The following is a 14,958-nucleotide window of genomic DNA, read 5'->3' as shown; positions in this document are numbered from 1 at the left end:
GCCATTACACAAATTGGGGGGGGGGGGGTATAATTTAATTATAGAGGGGCCGAGTCTTACGTAGACTACCTACGTATCCCACCAGGGGAAACCAGGACCTATAGTAGTTCATTTACAAAAGAAGGATATACACTTTCCCTAAATATCCTCTGGGCTAACCCTAACTAAAGACATCCCTAGACTAGGCCCGGCTAGGGCTTCCAGCGTATCCCTCTATAGGGACGTCAGGTCGGCGCGGTTCCTTACAATATTATGGGGGAGGGGTAACTTTTTATATGAAAAAGTGGGGGACACCTAATATCTACCCAAAAATATAGCTCTTCCAGTTGCTGTCCTTACAAACTCGCTCTCTTATCTGTCCTTTCTTCTTAGTGCTGTGGTGGTCGGGTGACCAAAATCTCTCCTGTACTGATCTCGTGCTTGAGCTCGAGCTTGAACGCGTAACATTCTTCTATGTCATGTCCCATAGCTCTAGTATGGTACAAGAAAAATTTGCTCCTGGTGGGCCCTAATGGCACTGTCATGCCCCAAACCTGACCCTGGACGTAACAGGCATCCGATGCTATGAACAACACTGGAAGCACCTTATTGTAAACAACGAACAACTAATATTTTCTGTTAAACAACTATCTTAACAAATATGAAAAAAGTCATTTATAATTAAATGAAAGCATAACCACTCTTAGAGAAAATTCAGCGGAAGTCAAATCAAATACTCAGTTAATAAACATGGAAAAACGCCTTAACGAGTCACACGAGACTCCAACACACTACCCACAATCTGGAAACTATCTATGGAGCTTCTAAGATAATGAATAAATGTCTAACTCATCGGGACGCAGCCCGGACACTAAAATATGAAAAGTAAAGATAGAATGGTGCCCTACGAAAAATCATGTGGGCTCACCAAATGGTCTCGAAAGCAGCAAGTTCTCCTAAGTCGTAGGCGTATCACGAACGTGCTCTTCTACGTTACCTGACACACAATAAAAACAGCAATGGAATGCCTGAGTACTGGGTACTCAGTGAATGTCTAAGGGGCAATAGTTAATAAAACCAAAGTAAGGTAGTAAAATCAATAAAACGATATCAAAAGAAACAGTTCGAACTCTAAAGAATAAGTAAGCCAGTAAACTAGGGAAATCACCAGTAAGAGTCAACATACAGGAATATATCAAGTTCCACTTATGTTACCGTTCACATCATTACATGTTTCATTTACGAACTCAAGGTTTCCACAAGCCACTCCCAGGCAACAGAGATACGAAACAAAGCACTCATACGCAACCAAAATACGAAACAAGCCACTCACAGGAAAATCAATCAATCGATACTCCGGGCTAGGAAACCACGGAGGCTAATCGTCCTCTGGACTAGCACAACAACAGATGCACTGGCTACACGCCTCGGTGGTCAATCGTCCTCTGGACTGACACAGCAATAATCGTATCGATATGTTAGGATTCATAACGGCTAAACGTCCTCGGGACTAGCACAGCTTGCTCATATAGGCCCAAACACAAACAAGTACAATCATGGCATATAACTGAATCATCAATCATGACTTATAACCGAATTCACTTCTCACAATAGAGGTATTTCATGTCACATTCCATTTAGAAATCGTGTGCAAATAATCTATTCAATTTCACAACACATTTGAAACTTCAATCTTTTAGAAATAAAGTTCAATCATCCCATAACGGGCAAAATGTGTTCATTCGAAGAGTTTCATTCATTTAAGGTTCGATGCGGGCTTGACCCTACACGTGCATGACCTTGATCAATTATCATCTTTTAGTTCGAAAACCAGTTCAACGACGAACAACCACCAAACTAGGGTTTTAACTTATACAAACAATCAAGGAAGGATTCTCAAATACAAATCTTGCGTTCACATAATAAACGTACTTCAAAAGTAGACATACTTGAAAAGATGATTTTTGAAATATAGACATACCTTAAATCCTGCTCACACGTAATTAGAGCTTTAATCTAACTCTACTCATATACCCCTCTATAGAAAAACCAGGGTTTTCATGTCTAGAATGTGTTCTTGAACACTTCCTGAATCATTCATGGACTCTAATCCCACAGATAACCTACACTAGTCTAAACCCTTTCAATAACATCAGAAAAATCAAGGATCATACCTTTTTGAAGGAATCTCAAAGTCTCCAACGTTCCTTTCTTTTTCTTTTTCTTGGGTTTCAAGAATCTTGGGTTTTTGGAAGATGAACTAGTGTTAATTCTTGTTATTTTGATATAGTTTAATCATAAGATGATTAGGAACTCACCTTGTAAGATTTGGAGAAGTTTTAGGGTCTTTTATCCTCAAAAAGTCGGCCAAGAATGAAGTGGGTTTGGAAATTTCAAGAAAATTACGTTCTTATACAAAATTTTCCCGCTTGAGTATCCTAAGGTGAGTTTGCGGTCATATCTCGAGTTTGTGGCCGCATACGGGCCTCATAAGGGATGAAAATTCACTCCAAAAACTTTCAAAATTTATTCAAAATGCGACCTATAGGCAACGTCGCATCTTGAGTCTGCGGCGTCGCATTCTGAGTTTGCGGTCGCATCTCAGCCGGTATCCCAGATATGATTCGGTAAAATGGTCATAACATTTTACTCAAAACTCTGTTTAAGATCCACTTTATAGCATTGGAAAGGTATTTCAAAGATCTACAAATTATATTAGAGGAAGTTTTCCCAAATTTTCAACGTAGTTTCACAAAATTGGCCTACAATCCAGATTAATAAAAACTTAGACGAGTTTAAGAACTGTTAAGAACTTCACTACTTGGTCTTGATCTTAAATCAACTATTTCCACCCAAAATCATATTGATAGGACCTCATATGCCTAAAATGTCTCATTACTTCTCATTTAATACATTCACACCTAACTCGGGTTTACGGAGTGTTACATTATCCCCTCCTCAGGATCACTCGGCCCTGAATGAAAGTCATAACCTAAGATATTCGCTAAGCCTCAAGCTGTCTCAATCAAACTCAATTAATAATCTAACAATAACCATATGGTCCTCATGAGGACTCCTTACAACTACCCCAAACTAGCCTATATGCATAAAATGAGGGATTTACACTTTTAGCCTAAACCATCACAAGCATTCGACAACCAGAAGATTCAACACATACCTGGAATAGGGACAAGTGAGGGTATCTCTTCTTCATGTCCTCCTCCGCTTCCCAAGTCGCTTCTTTGGTATTATGATTTCACCACAGGACTTTAACTGAAGCTACATCTTTTGTTCTCAACTTCCTAACTTGTCGATCCATGATCTGCACCGATTCTTCTTCATAAGACAACCCTTCATTGATTTCAATCTCTTCATGAGTCAAGACATAAGAAGGATCAGGTTTATACAACCTCAACATCGAAATGTGAAACACAGGATGCATAATCGCCATCTCAGAGGGTAACTTCGACTCATAAGCCACCCTCTCAATTCTCCTGACAATCTCATAAGGACCAATGAAACGAGGACTAAGCTTGCCCTTTCTACTAATCCACATTACTCCCTTCATCGGTGACACTTTCAAGAATACCTTGTCACCAACATAAAACTCTAGCTCACGACGCCTCATGTCCGTATAAGACTTTTGTTTACTCTGAGCTGTCTTGAGTTGTTGCACAATGAGGTTCACCTTCTCTATTGCTTCGTGAACTGAGTCAGAACCCAATACTTCTACTTCATTAGGTTCATACCACAAAATTGGAGATCTACAACACCACCCATAAAGTGCTTCATATGGAGCCATCTGGATAATTTCTTGATAACTATTGTTGTACGCGAATTCCAAAAGAGGTAAATGTTCATCCCAATTACCTCCCAAATCAATTGCACAAGCTCGCAAATTGTCTTCTAGAGTTTGTATAGTTCTCTCTACCTGCCCGTCCATTTGAGGAAGAAAAGCAGTGCTCAAGTTCACTCAAGTCCCTAAACCTTCTTGGAGCGACTTTCAGAAATGAGTAGTGAATGAAGTACCTCTGTCAGATATGATAGATGTCGGAATCCCATGTAATCAGACAATCTCTTTCAAATATAACTTGGCGTAATGTGGCGCAGTATCCGTTGTCGCCATAGGAAGGAAATGAGATGACTTGGTGAGTCTATCCATGATCACCCAAATAGAATCGAACATGGTCTTTGTGCGAGGTAAATCCACGACAAAGTCCATATTAATCATCTCCCACTTTCATTGGGGAATCTCAATGTTTTGAGCCAATCCACCAGGCCTTTGGTGTTCGACCTTCACCTACTGACAGTTCAAACATTTAGCGACAAAGTTAGAGATATCTACCTTTATGCTCTTCCACCAATAGTGTTGTTTCAAATCCTTATACATCTTGGTGGATCCCGAATGCACAGAATACTTATAACTATGCGCTCCCACCATCAATTCTTGCCGGAAGCCATCAACATCAGGGACACATAAGCGCCCTTACAATTGCAGAACGTCGTCATCTGCACCAACGGTGAATGACGTGTACTCACCTTTCTCCACTCCTTCTCGCAGCTTCACTAGAAGTCCATCTTCATATTGCTTGGACTTAATTCTTTCCACAATATCGGATCGCGCTTGCGTAATTCCCACTAACTCTCCATTTTCAGTTTCACTGAGTCGGACCCCAAGACTAGCAAGTCTTCAAATTTTCCTGCCCATCGGCATATCCTGAGCAAGAAAATATGCTAACGTTATCATAGATTTTTGGCTCAAAGCATCAACAACAACATTCGCTTAACCAGGGTGATACAAGATGTTCAAGTTGTAATCTTTCAATAACTCTAACCACTTTCTCTGTCTGAGATTCAACTCTCACTGCTTGAAGATCTATTGAAAGCTCTTGTGATCAATAAAGACATCACAATGCTCGCCATACAAGTAACGACGCCAAATCTTTAAAGCAAAAACCACAGCAGCCAATTCCAAATCACGAGTTGGATAATTCTTCTCATGCTTCTTCAACTGTCGCGAGGCATAGGCGATCACCTTACCATTCTGCATCAACACACAACCAAAACCAATCTTAGAAGTATCACAATAAACTACATAGCCACCAGACCCTGAAGGTAAATTCAAAATAGGAGCCGAAGTCAATCTCGCCTTTAGCTCTTGAAAGCTCTTTTCACAAGCTTCAGACCATTGAAACTTAGCAGTCTTCTGAGTTAGTTTCTTAAATGGTGAGGCTATCAATGAGAAACCTTCCACGAACTTCCGGTAATAACTTGTCAAGCCCAAAAAGCTACGAATATCCGTCGTACTCGTGGGTCTCGGCCAGTCTTTGACTGTCGAAATTTTATGAGGGTCAACCTTAATACCTTCGCTAGATATCACGTGGCCTAAGAAAGCCACAGAGTTAAGCCAGAACTCATACTTAGAAAATTTTGCATAAAGCTTATTCTCCTCAAGCGTTGTTAAGGTTATTCTTAAGTGATCTGCATGTTCCTCACGGCTCTTTGATTACACCAGAATATCATCAATAAAGAAAATTATGAAACGATCAAGAAAAGGTTTGAAAACGCGATTCATCAGATCCATAAATGCAGCAGGTGCATTAGTCAGACCAAAAGACATCACCAGAAATTCAAAGTGCCCATAACGAGTACGAAAAGTTGTTTTTGGAATATCCTGCTCCTTTATTTTCAGCTGATGATACCCAGACCTCAAGTCAATCTTTGAAAAGAATTTAGCACCCTGAAGTTGGTTAAACATATCATCTATCCTAGGCAAAGAATACTTATTCTTAATGGTCACCTTATCAAGCTGACGATAATCTACACACATTATAAGAGATCTATCCTTCTTTGTGACAAATAAGACCTGAGCACCCCAGGGTGAGGTACTTGGTCGAATAAATCCTTTATCCAATAAGTCTTTCAATTGGTCTTTCAATTCTCGAAGCTCTGTCGGAGTCATACGATACGGTGGAATAGAGATAGGTTGAGTATTGAGAATAACATCGATCCTAAAATCAATAACTCTATCAGATGGAATACCCGGAAGATCTTCTGGAAACACTTCGGGATATTCATTAGCTATAGGGACAGACGGGAATTTGGGTACTACAACTTGAGTGTTGTTGACAGCAACCAAATGATAAATACACCCTTTCGAGATCATTTTATGAGCCTTAAGATAAGAAATAAACCTACCTCGAGGCTTAGCAATTTTACCTTTCCACACAATAACCGGCTCATTAGGGAATTCAAACCGAGCTAATTTATGTCGGCAATCCACATATTCATAACACTCAGGCAGCCAGTCCATCCCCATAATCACATCAAAATCAACCATCTCAAATTCGAACAAGTCGGCTATAGTCTCACAGCCTTTAATTACAACTACACAGTTTCTATAAACTCTAGAAGCAATAACGGGAACACCAGCAGGGGTATCCACAGAGAAGGGTTCTAATACAAGTTCGGGCTCCACCCCAAAATCAAGAGCAAAATATAGTGTTACATAAGAGAGATTTAAACTCGGATCAATCGATGAATACGCGTCAAAAGAGCAAATAGTGAGAATGCTTGTAACCACAACATTTGAGGCTTCAGCTGCCTCCCTACGGTTAAACCATAAAGTTGGGCTTGTCCCCCATTAGTAGTGTTAGCAACCGCTTTACCATTCCCGCTACCACGAGCATTAGGAGTGTTATTAGCATTACCAGCAGGTGGATTTTTAGCCGCAACAGAAGCAAATGAACTATTTCTCTAGCCAGAAGAGTTAGCCATTTCAAGAAGCCACTTCCTACAATCTTCTTGATATGACCCCTTATTCCACAATGGTGACAAATACGATCCTCCCAACCGGATGAATGTCGTCTATTACCCTGCGAGAATCTACGCTAATTATTGTTTCTCTGACCCTGTCTACCAGACGGAACACTGCCACTTGAATAAGCGCCAGACTGAGCAGGTGCAGAATACCCTTTTCATTGCCCTTTATTATACGAACCACTAAAACCACCCGCAGATCGGGCCTTCTTACTTTATTCCCTCTCTTACCTTTCTTCGCCCTTCCAGTTCTCTTGTTGTTCAACGAACCCAACCAAGGATGAAAATGTACAAGTAGGGGATATAGCCGCAGCAACACATGCAGACTTAATATGTGGTACCAAACCACGCACAAATCGGCTCAACTTGTTCTTTTTAGTCTGAATCATAAACATTGGATACCTTTCCAGACGAGTAAACTTCAAACTATACTCACGAACAGACATAGTACCCTGCTCAAGATTCTCAAACTTAGTAGCCATAGCAAACGGCTCATCATCAGACAAGAATCTCTCCATAAATGTTTCCTCGAACTCAGCCCAAGTAGAAGTCGGAGCATTACTACCCCGCTCCGCCTCCCATAGTTCAAACTAAGCATGAGCAGCAGCTTTCAGCTGATAGGCCGCGAACTTCACTGCTTCAGAATCATGGGCACTCATTGCTCGTAAATCCTTAAAGGTCTCATCCATAAAGTATTGAGGATTATTATCTTCTCGTGAACCAAAGAACTTGGGCGGATTCAGCCCCAAAAAGTGCTTAAGTCTTCCTCCACCACCAAGTGTCAGATCCGCACTCCCACGTTGTTGGGTTGTTGTCACGACCCAAACCGATGGGTCATGACTAGTGTCCGAATTGGACACTCATACGTGAACCTGTTAGATATAATCAGAATGATACTAAGGGCAACGTGGAAATCTGTAAAAGCATGCCATGGACTCACATTTCCATATATAATATTGAACCTGTCCCATGAGCAGTCACATTTAACCCAACATAACAAAATACGCAAGCCGACAAGGTTGCCAATATACACGGGAATATCCAAACGAACTACATCTGTATAGCGGACCAGATCATACATACGCAACCCACATGTGTCTACAGACCTCTAAGAGTATAGCATAATTTATAACAAAAGGATCTGTACCAAAATATCTCAGGCTCCGGGACAATGGAGCTCTCCACGCAGCTGGGCAGAAGTCCTAAGCCGAAGGGTCACTAGACTGGATATCTATACCTGCGGACATGAAACGCAGCCCTCGAAGAAAGGGGGTCAGTACGAAAAATGTACTGAGTATGTAAAGCATGAAGTGCATTAAAGTAGATCATGACTGAGCAAGAAGTTGACAGGAGACGAGTATGATAATCAAAGATATCAATGCATCTGTGCCTTATAAGATGAGTCATGCATATATATATATGTATATATATATATATATATATAATATACCGTACCCGGCCCATTATGGGACTCGGTGAGCGAAGTCATATATATACCGTACTCGTCCCTCTAGTGAGGGACTCGATGAAATCATCATATATATACCGTACTCGACCCTCTAGTGAGGGACTCTATGAAATCATCATATATATACCGTACTCGGCCCTCTAGTGAGGGACTCGATGAAATCATCATATATATACCATACTCGGCCCTCAAGTGAGGGACTCGATGAAATAATCATATATTACCGTACTCGGCCCTCTAGTGAGGGACTCGATGAAATAATCATATATATACCGTACTCGGCCCTCTAGTGAGGGACTCGATGAACAATGCAATGAAACTGTGCACAAATACATACCCGGCCTGGGACTCGGTGAATGATATATCAACAGCATGCACGAGTAGAATATCATGAGCAACCATATGCAAACCATATCATCATCTGGGACTTAATAGAATGATTAGAATGAACCAGCACTGGAGAATCAAAGACAACCATCATGTCAAGTATCACTGAGGACTAGAATTCATTGGAATTATGTACGTTCATCGTCCGCTTATTTTATATAACTCATGCCAAGAAAAGAAGGAAGGGGTAGCTTTACATACACCTTGGAGCCTTTAGAGTTAGAGTCATCATCAATGAATAAAATTGAGAACATCTAGAAGTAGTTCCACATTTTCATATTCGCTTTGAAATCATAAACACAAAATCATCATTATCGTTGTCACCATCATAAAATCATTCTTAACCTAGACATCATGAGAAGCTTTAAGAACCATGGACTTTTGGCTTTGAAGACAAGAAGGTTACGGAAACTTTTGTGAAATCATACTATAGGAATCATGCCTTTGAAAGAAAGGGACGAACCTTAACATACCTGTTCCACCTCCTATTAGTTACGCTTATTTGTCCAAGCTCGCAAGTCTACATTTAAGAGTATTTACACTAACGTTAGCCTCTTCATCGTACGCTTATTCCAAATTCCAAACCAAACTATTCTATATTCTGCCGAAAATCAGGCAGCATCTCCCCTGTTTATATGCCTAGCCCGAATTCTCGATTCAACAACCAACAACAATCACAACAATACCAACATTAACCATAATATTTCCAACTCCAAAATACTTCATAAACACCCCATATGGTGTTTGTCCCATATTTCCATCAACATAATTAATTTACAACAATTTAACAACTCCTTCTCCGTAAATAAACCAAGATTAACGTTAATAACAAGAGATTCATACCTTTATCTCGAAAATAATGCTATATCTTCACTCCTCCACCTTGAAATTAAGCCATAACGCCTTAATACACAATTTTGTAGTTGCAACTATACGCCGTCTAGACCGGGATTCGGGAATTATACCTGGTTTCGGGCTAAAACGTTGGTGGTGGAAAGTAGGAGAGCATTCTGGAAGGTTTGAGGAGGTTTGGGTGTGTTTTGGACGAAAATATGAGGTGGTCTCCCCTTTAAATAGCGGTCCAGGTTCTGCCTGGACCGACTTAAAATTCCTTCAGCGCGTTCGCGCTGGCTTATTTTTTCTGACTGCACCTTCGTTCAGTAAAAAAATCATAACTCTTGATCCCGATATCGTGTGAGGGCCCACGACCTATGATTGGAAAGCTACTTCAATTATCTACAAATTTTATTCTTTGTGTGTTTCCAAATTACAAACCTATAATATCATTGTGGCCCCTCCAAGTCCGATCATCCGAAAATATTTCCTTAAATCATTCTTTTGGAGGGCTTATGCCCATATTTGGCTTATGGGTCCTTCTTAGGACTTGCTCAACTTTCCATGTACTACTCGTATGTCTCTTCATATGTCCTTTATAAAACTCCGGTATGTGGGCCCCGCTTAGCTTGCTGCAACGAGGGCTTTTCATCAAGTGTCATATGCACCAATTCATCCCATATGGTCTCCAGATGTCATATGTATGTTATTATTACATTCTTATAATATAACCTTCATCCCGAATCTAGGCCTCAAATTTTGTTCAGTGCGTTCGTGCTGTGTTGGCCCTTGGCCTTCTGCGCGTTCGCGCCACTCCCTGGCGCGTTCACGCAGACCATTTACCTGGTCTGCCAGACCGACTTGTAACGTCCATATCTCCTTACGCCGATGTCCGATTGAGGAGAGGTTTGTTGCGTTGGAAACTAGACTTCCCAAACTTCATTTTAGACTTTTGTTTCACTTCAAAACTATTAATATACTAAAACATATTCTTTCTTCCATTTAGATCAAAATTCTCGTACCAAACCTTGCCCAACTTTCCTTCAAAGCCTCAGAAGCTTAATCTCCTTAGTTTACTGGTTTTCCAATCCTCCTATAACCTATTACGTGAACTCGAACTCTTATAATCGTAACACGTGCACTTATGATCTTGCATCTTCTCGACAATAACTCTGCTGTCTGCAGTTGAATAGCTAATATCTAACGAACCTCAACGTACAGAAATTACGGGGTGTAACAGTTGCGACAAGGTTGGTAAGCATCTGGATCACATTCTGCATCGACCCAATATCAGCTACGCCTGCAGCAGGGGCAGCTGGAGCAGGTGGTGTTGGCGGTGGTGCTTGGTTTCTATTGTTCTTTTCAACCCCAGCAGTGGTGCGGTTAGTGATCCTAGTAGCTCGTCCGCCAGATGATGAATCAGAAGCGCCATTATTCCCTTGGTTAGCAGCTCCCGCACGAGTTAAAGCCATTTCTGCGAGGCACGAATTAATGAACACATCAGAATGATCCTAATGAAAGTTCAAGCTCAATACCACAATCTAGAATAAAGAAAAATGAGAAACATCTATAAATGCTCAGGTAGTCTTTCGATTATACAGGTGATCAGGCTGCACAAGGAAGACTCCACTAGATACAACTCCACAGATACAGACAACTCCTAGGACACATTTAAACCTAGGCTCTGACACCAAGCTTGTCACGACCCAACCCCGACCCTGGACGTAACATGCATCCGATTCTATGAACAACACCGGAAGCACCTTATTGTAAACAATGAACACCTAATATTTTCTGTTAAACAACTATCTTAACAAAAATGAAATAAGTCATTTATAATTAAATGAAAGCATAACTACTCTTAGAGATCATTCAGCTGAAGTCAAATCAAATACTCAGTTAATAAACGTGGCAAAATGCCTCAACGAGTCACACAAGACTCCAACACACTACCCACAATCTGACAACTATTTATGGAGCTTCTAAGATAATGAATAAATGTCTAACTCATCGGGACGCAACTCGAAAACTAATATATGAAAAGTAAAGATAGAATGGTTCCCCACAAAAAATCATGTGGGCTCACTGAATGGTCTCGAAAGTAGCAAGTTCTCCTAAGTCGTTGGCGTATCACGAACCTGCTCTTCTATGTTACCTAACACACCATAAAAACCAACAATGGTATGCCTGAGTACTGGGTACTCAGTAAATGTCTAAGGGGAAATAGTTAATAAAACCAAAATAAGGTAGTAAAATCAATAAAACGATATCAAAAGAAACAGTTCGAACTCCAGAGAATAAGTAAGCCAGTAAACTAGGGAAATCACTAGTAAGAGTCAACATACAGGAATATATCAAGTTCCACTTATGTTACCGTTCATATCATTATATGTTTCATTTACGAATTTCCACAAGCCACTCACAGGAAAATCAATCAATCGATACTCCGAGCTAGGAAACCACGGAGGCTAATCGTCCTCTGGACTAGCACCGCAACAGATGCACCCGGCTACACGACTCGAAGGTCAATCATCCTCTGGACTGACACAGCAATAATCGTATCAATACATTAGGATCCATAATGGCTAATCATCCTCTGGACTAGCACAACTTACCCATATATGCCCAAACACAAACAATTACAATCATGGCATATAACTGAATTATCAATCATGACTTATAGCCGAATTCACTTCTCAAACCATCTTCTCACAATAGAGGTATTTCATGTCACATTCCATTTAGAAATCTTGTTCAAATCATCTATTAAATTTCACAACACATTTGAAACTTCAATCTTTTAGAAATAAAATTCAAGCATCCCATAACGGCAAAATATGTTCATTCGAAGAGTTTCATTCATTTAAGGTTCGATGCAGGCTTGACCCTACACGCGCATGACTCTGATCAATTGTCATCTTTAGTTCGAAAACTAGTTCAACGAAGAACAACCACCAAACTAGGGTTTTAACTTATACAAACAATCAAGGAAGGATTCTCAATTACAAATCATACGTTCACAATATAAACGTACTTCAAAAGTAGGCGTACTTGAAAAGACATTTTTTGAAATATAGAAATACCTTAAATCCCGCTCACACGTAATTCCCAAGGTTTTAAAATCACACTACAATGGTTTTAGATGAGAAAGATTAGAGCTTTAATCTAATTCTACTCATATACCCCTCTATAAAAACAAAACTAGGGTTTTCATGTCTAGAACGTGTTCTTGAACACTTCATGAATCATTCATGGACTCTAATCCCATAGGATAACCTACAATCGTCTAAACCCTTTCAATAACATCAGAAAAATCAAGGATCATACCTTTTGAAGGAATCTAAAAGTCTCCAATGTTTCTTTCTTCTTCTTTTTCTTGGGTTTCAAGAATCTAGGGTTTTTGGAAGATGAACTAGTGTTAATTCTTGTTACTTTGATATAGTTTAATCATAAGATGATTAGGAACTCACCTTTTAAGGTTTGGAGAAGTTCTAGGGTCTTTTATCCTCAAAAAGTCGGCCAAGAATGAAGTGGGTTTGGAAATTTCAAGAAAATTGCGTTCTTATACAAAAATTTCCCACTTGAGTATGCTAAGGTGAGTTTGCGATCGCATCTCTATTTTGCAGCCGCATACGGGCCGCATTATGGATAAAAATTATCTCTTGAAACTTTAAAAATTTGGTCAAAATACGACCTATATGCTATGTCGCATCTTGAGTTTGTGGTGTCGCATTCTGAGTTTGCGGTCGCATCTCAGCCGGCGTCCCAGACAGGCTTCACTAAAACGGTCATAAATATTTACTCACAACTCCGTTTAAGCTAAACTTTACATCGTTGGAAAGGTATTTCAAATATATACAACTTCCACTAGAGGAAGTTTTCCTAAATTCTCAACATATTTTCACGAAACTGGTCTACAAGCCCGATCAACAAAAACTTAGACGAGTTAAAGAACTCTTATGAACTTCACTACTTCGTCTTGATCTTAAATCAACTATTTCCACCCAAAATCATATTGATAGGAATTCATATGCCTAAAATGTCACACTACTTCTCATTTAATACATTCACACCTAACTCAGATTTACGAAGTGCTACAGGCGCGGGCTCGTGGGCAGGCTCCACTGGCTTGATCTTTCTTAAAGTAGCCAGAGTTGAGAAGATGCGGGCGTACGATTCCTCGAAGATCATGAAACCATATCGCCAAATCTGTGTTCCAGCGGTGACCCCTACTCGGGGGATAATAGGGTCATGCACTAGCAGGGTGTGTAGTCCCCACAAAGTCCCGGTGATCCTATCATCGATCATGCTACAAATTATCTTCCTTAATCCCAGACACTCATTCAAGGTATGACCCGCCTAGTTGTGGTGAAACGGACACCTTTTGTAGGCATACACCAACTCGAGCGGTGGCAACCTAGCCCTAGTGGTGCAAGACACTCCCGTGGCGATCATCCTTTTGAATACTTCCTTACAGGTGACGGGCCGTGGGGCCACTCTGAATGGGGAGGAATAGGCTTTGAAGGCTATGCCCCACCAAGCAAGTTCGGAAGGATCTGCTCTCCCAAAATTCTCTGACGCCATAGTAGAGGTCACAGGTACTAGCATGGGTGAGGGTGCATAGAAGTCAGATCCCTCATTGGTTGGGGCATAGTAGTCAAATTCACCATTCATATCATTCTCTTCTTCTTGAAACTCGGGAAGCATCTCAAATGGTTCTTCTTCCTCTACCTCAATGTCGATACGCTCCAATTCTTCTTCCTTCTTCCTTCATATCTTGAGGCTCTTCTTTTTCCTCTTCTAGCTCTTCCTCATCTATGGGTTCTTCCTCCTCAATGGGTTCGGAGGCTTCCTGTTGAGGCTCCGATTCTTCTTGCGGGTCTGATTCCATCACCCACGGGTCCAACCTAGCTCCTTGGTCTTCATTCACTCCTTCTGGAGTCTCTTCTCTAGGCGTCACGGGCCTTCTCTCTAAGGGTATATAATTCAACACTAATTCTCTCACTTCTTCTGGGACATTCCTATAGTATTGCTCTTGGGGTATGCCTTCTGGCGGATTCCAACCATACCCAGTAACCTGTCAACCTCCTCGATTTTCTTTACTATTTCCTGGAGATGTTTTTCCATTTATAGCACCTTATCCCGCAGCATCTCAGCTCTCTCTCCTAAAGTCTGCGCTTCCTGCTCTCCTTTATTCGCCATTGTAAGTCAACCTTTAGTGGAGATAAATTTGGGTAAGTTTTAAGTCTTGTGGTTTTTCTTTGAGTATGTAATTTAGATCATCGTACCAATTGTACTCAAGCTTTAATGATAACACACATAGCAAGTAAGCATGTGAAGCACTTAGCAAGCAATCATGTAATTTGTAGATATTTATACTACTCGTGTTCCCAAGGCCTTTTTGAGTTAAGGCTTTCTTAATCGTTTGAAACATATAAGTGCCATTTGTGTAGATGAACCATTGCCCCGAA

The 14,958-nt window shown here is 40.6% G+C and overlaps 2 protein-coding genes across 2 annotated transcripts; both read right to left on the bottom strand.

Annotated features, from left to right (window-relative positions):
* Positions 1-3,235: 3,235 nt before the first annotated feature.
* LOC132639587 (uncharacterized) lies at positions 3,236-3,781 on the bottom strand. The gene has a single exon (XM_060356027.1). It carries the CDS (start codon positions 3,779-3,781, stop codon positions 3,236-3,238), a length of 546 nt encoding a protein of 181 aa, XP_060212010.1.
* A 1,074-nt stretch (positions 3,782-4,855) lies between these two features.
* On the bottom strand, positions 4,856-7,316 carry LOC132639586 (uncharacterized). The gene is made up of 5 exons (XM_060356026.1): positions 7,030-7,316; positions 6,854-6,932; positions 6,525-6,735; positions 5,780-6,435; positions 4,856-5,479 (listed from the first exon to the last, which is right to left on the bottom strand). Exons 1-5 carry the CDS (start codon positions 7,314-7,316, stop codon positions 4,856-4,858), a joined length of 1,857 nt encoding a protein of 618 aa, XP_060212009.1.
* Between the last annotated feature and the right edge of the window lie 7,642 nt (positions 7,317-14,958).

The sequence above is a fragment of the Lycium barbarum genome, chromosome 5 (assembly GCF_019175385.1).
Source record: "Lycium barbarum isolate Lr01 chromosome 5, ASM1917538v2, whole genome shotgun sequence".
NCBI lineage: Eukaryota > Viridiplantae > Streptophyta > Magnoliopsida > Solanales > Solanaceae > Lycium > Lycium barbarum.
The sequence above is the reverse complement of the archived record's forward strand: the minus strand, read 5'-3'. Positions and strand labels throughout refer to the sequence as shown.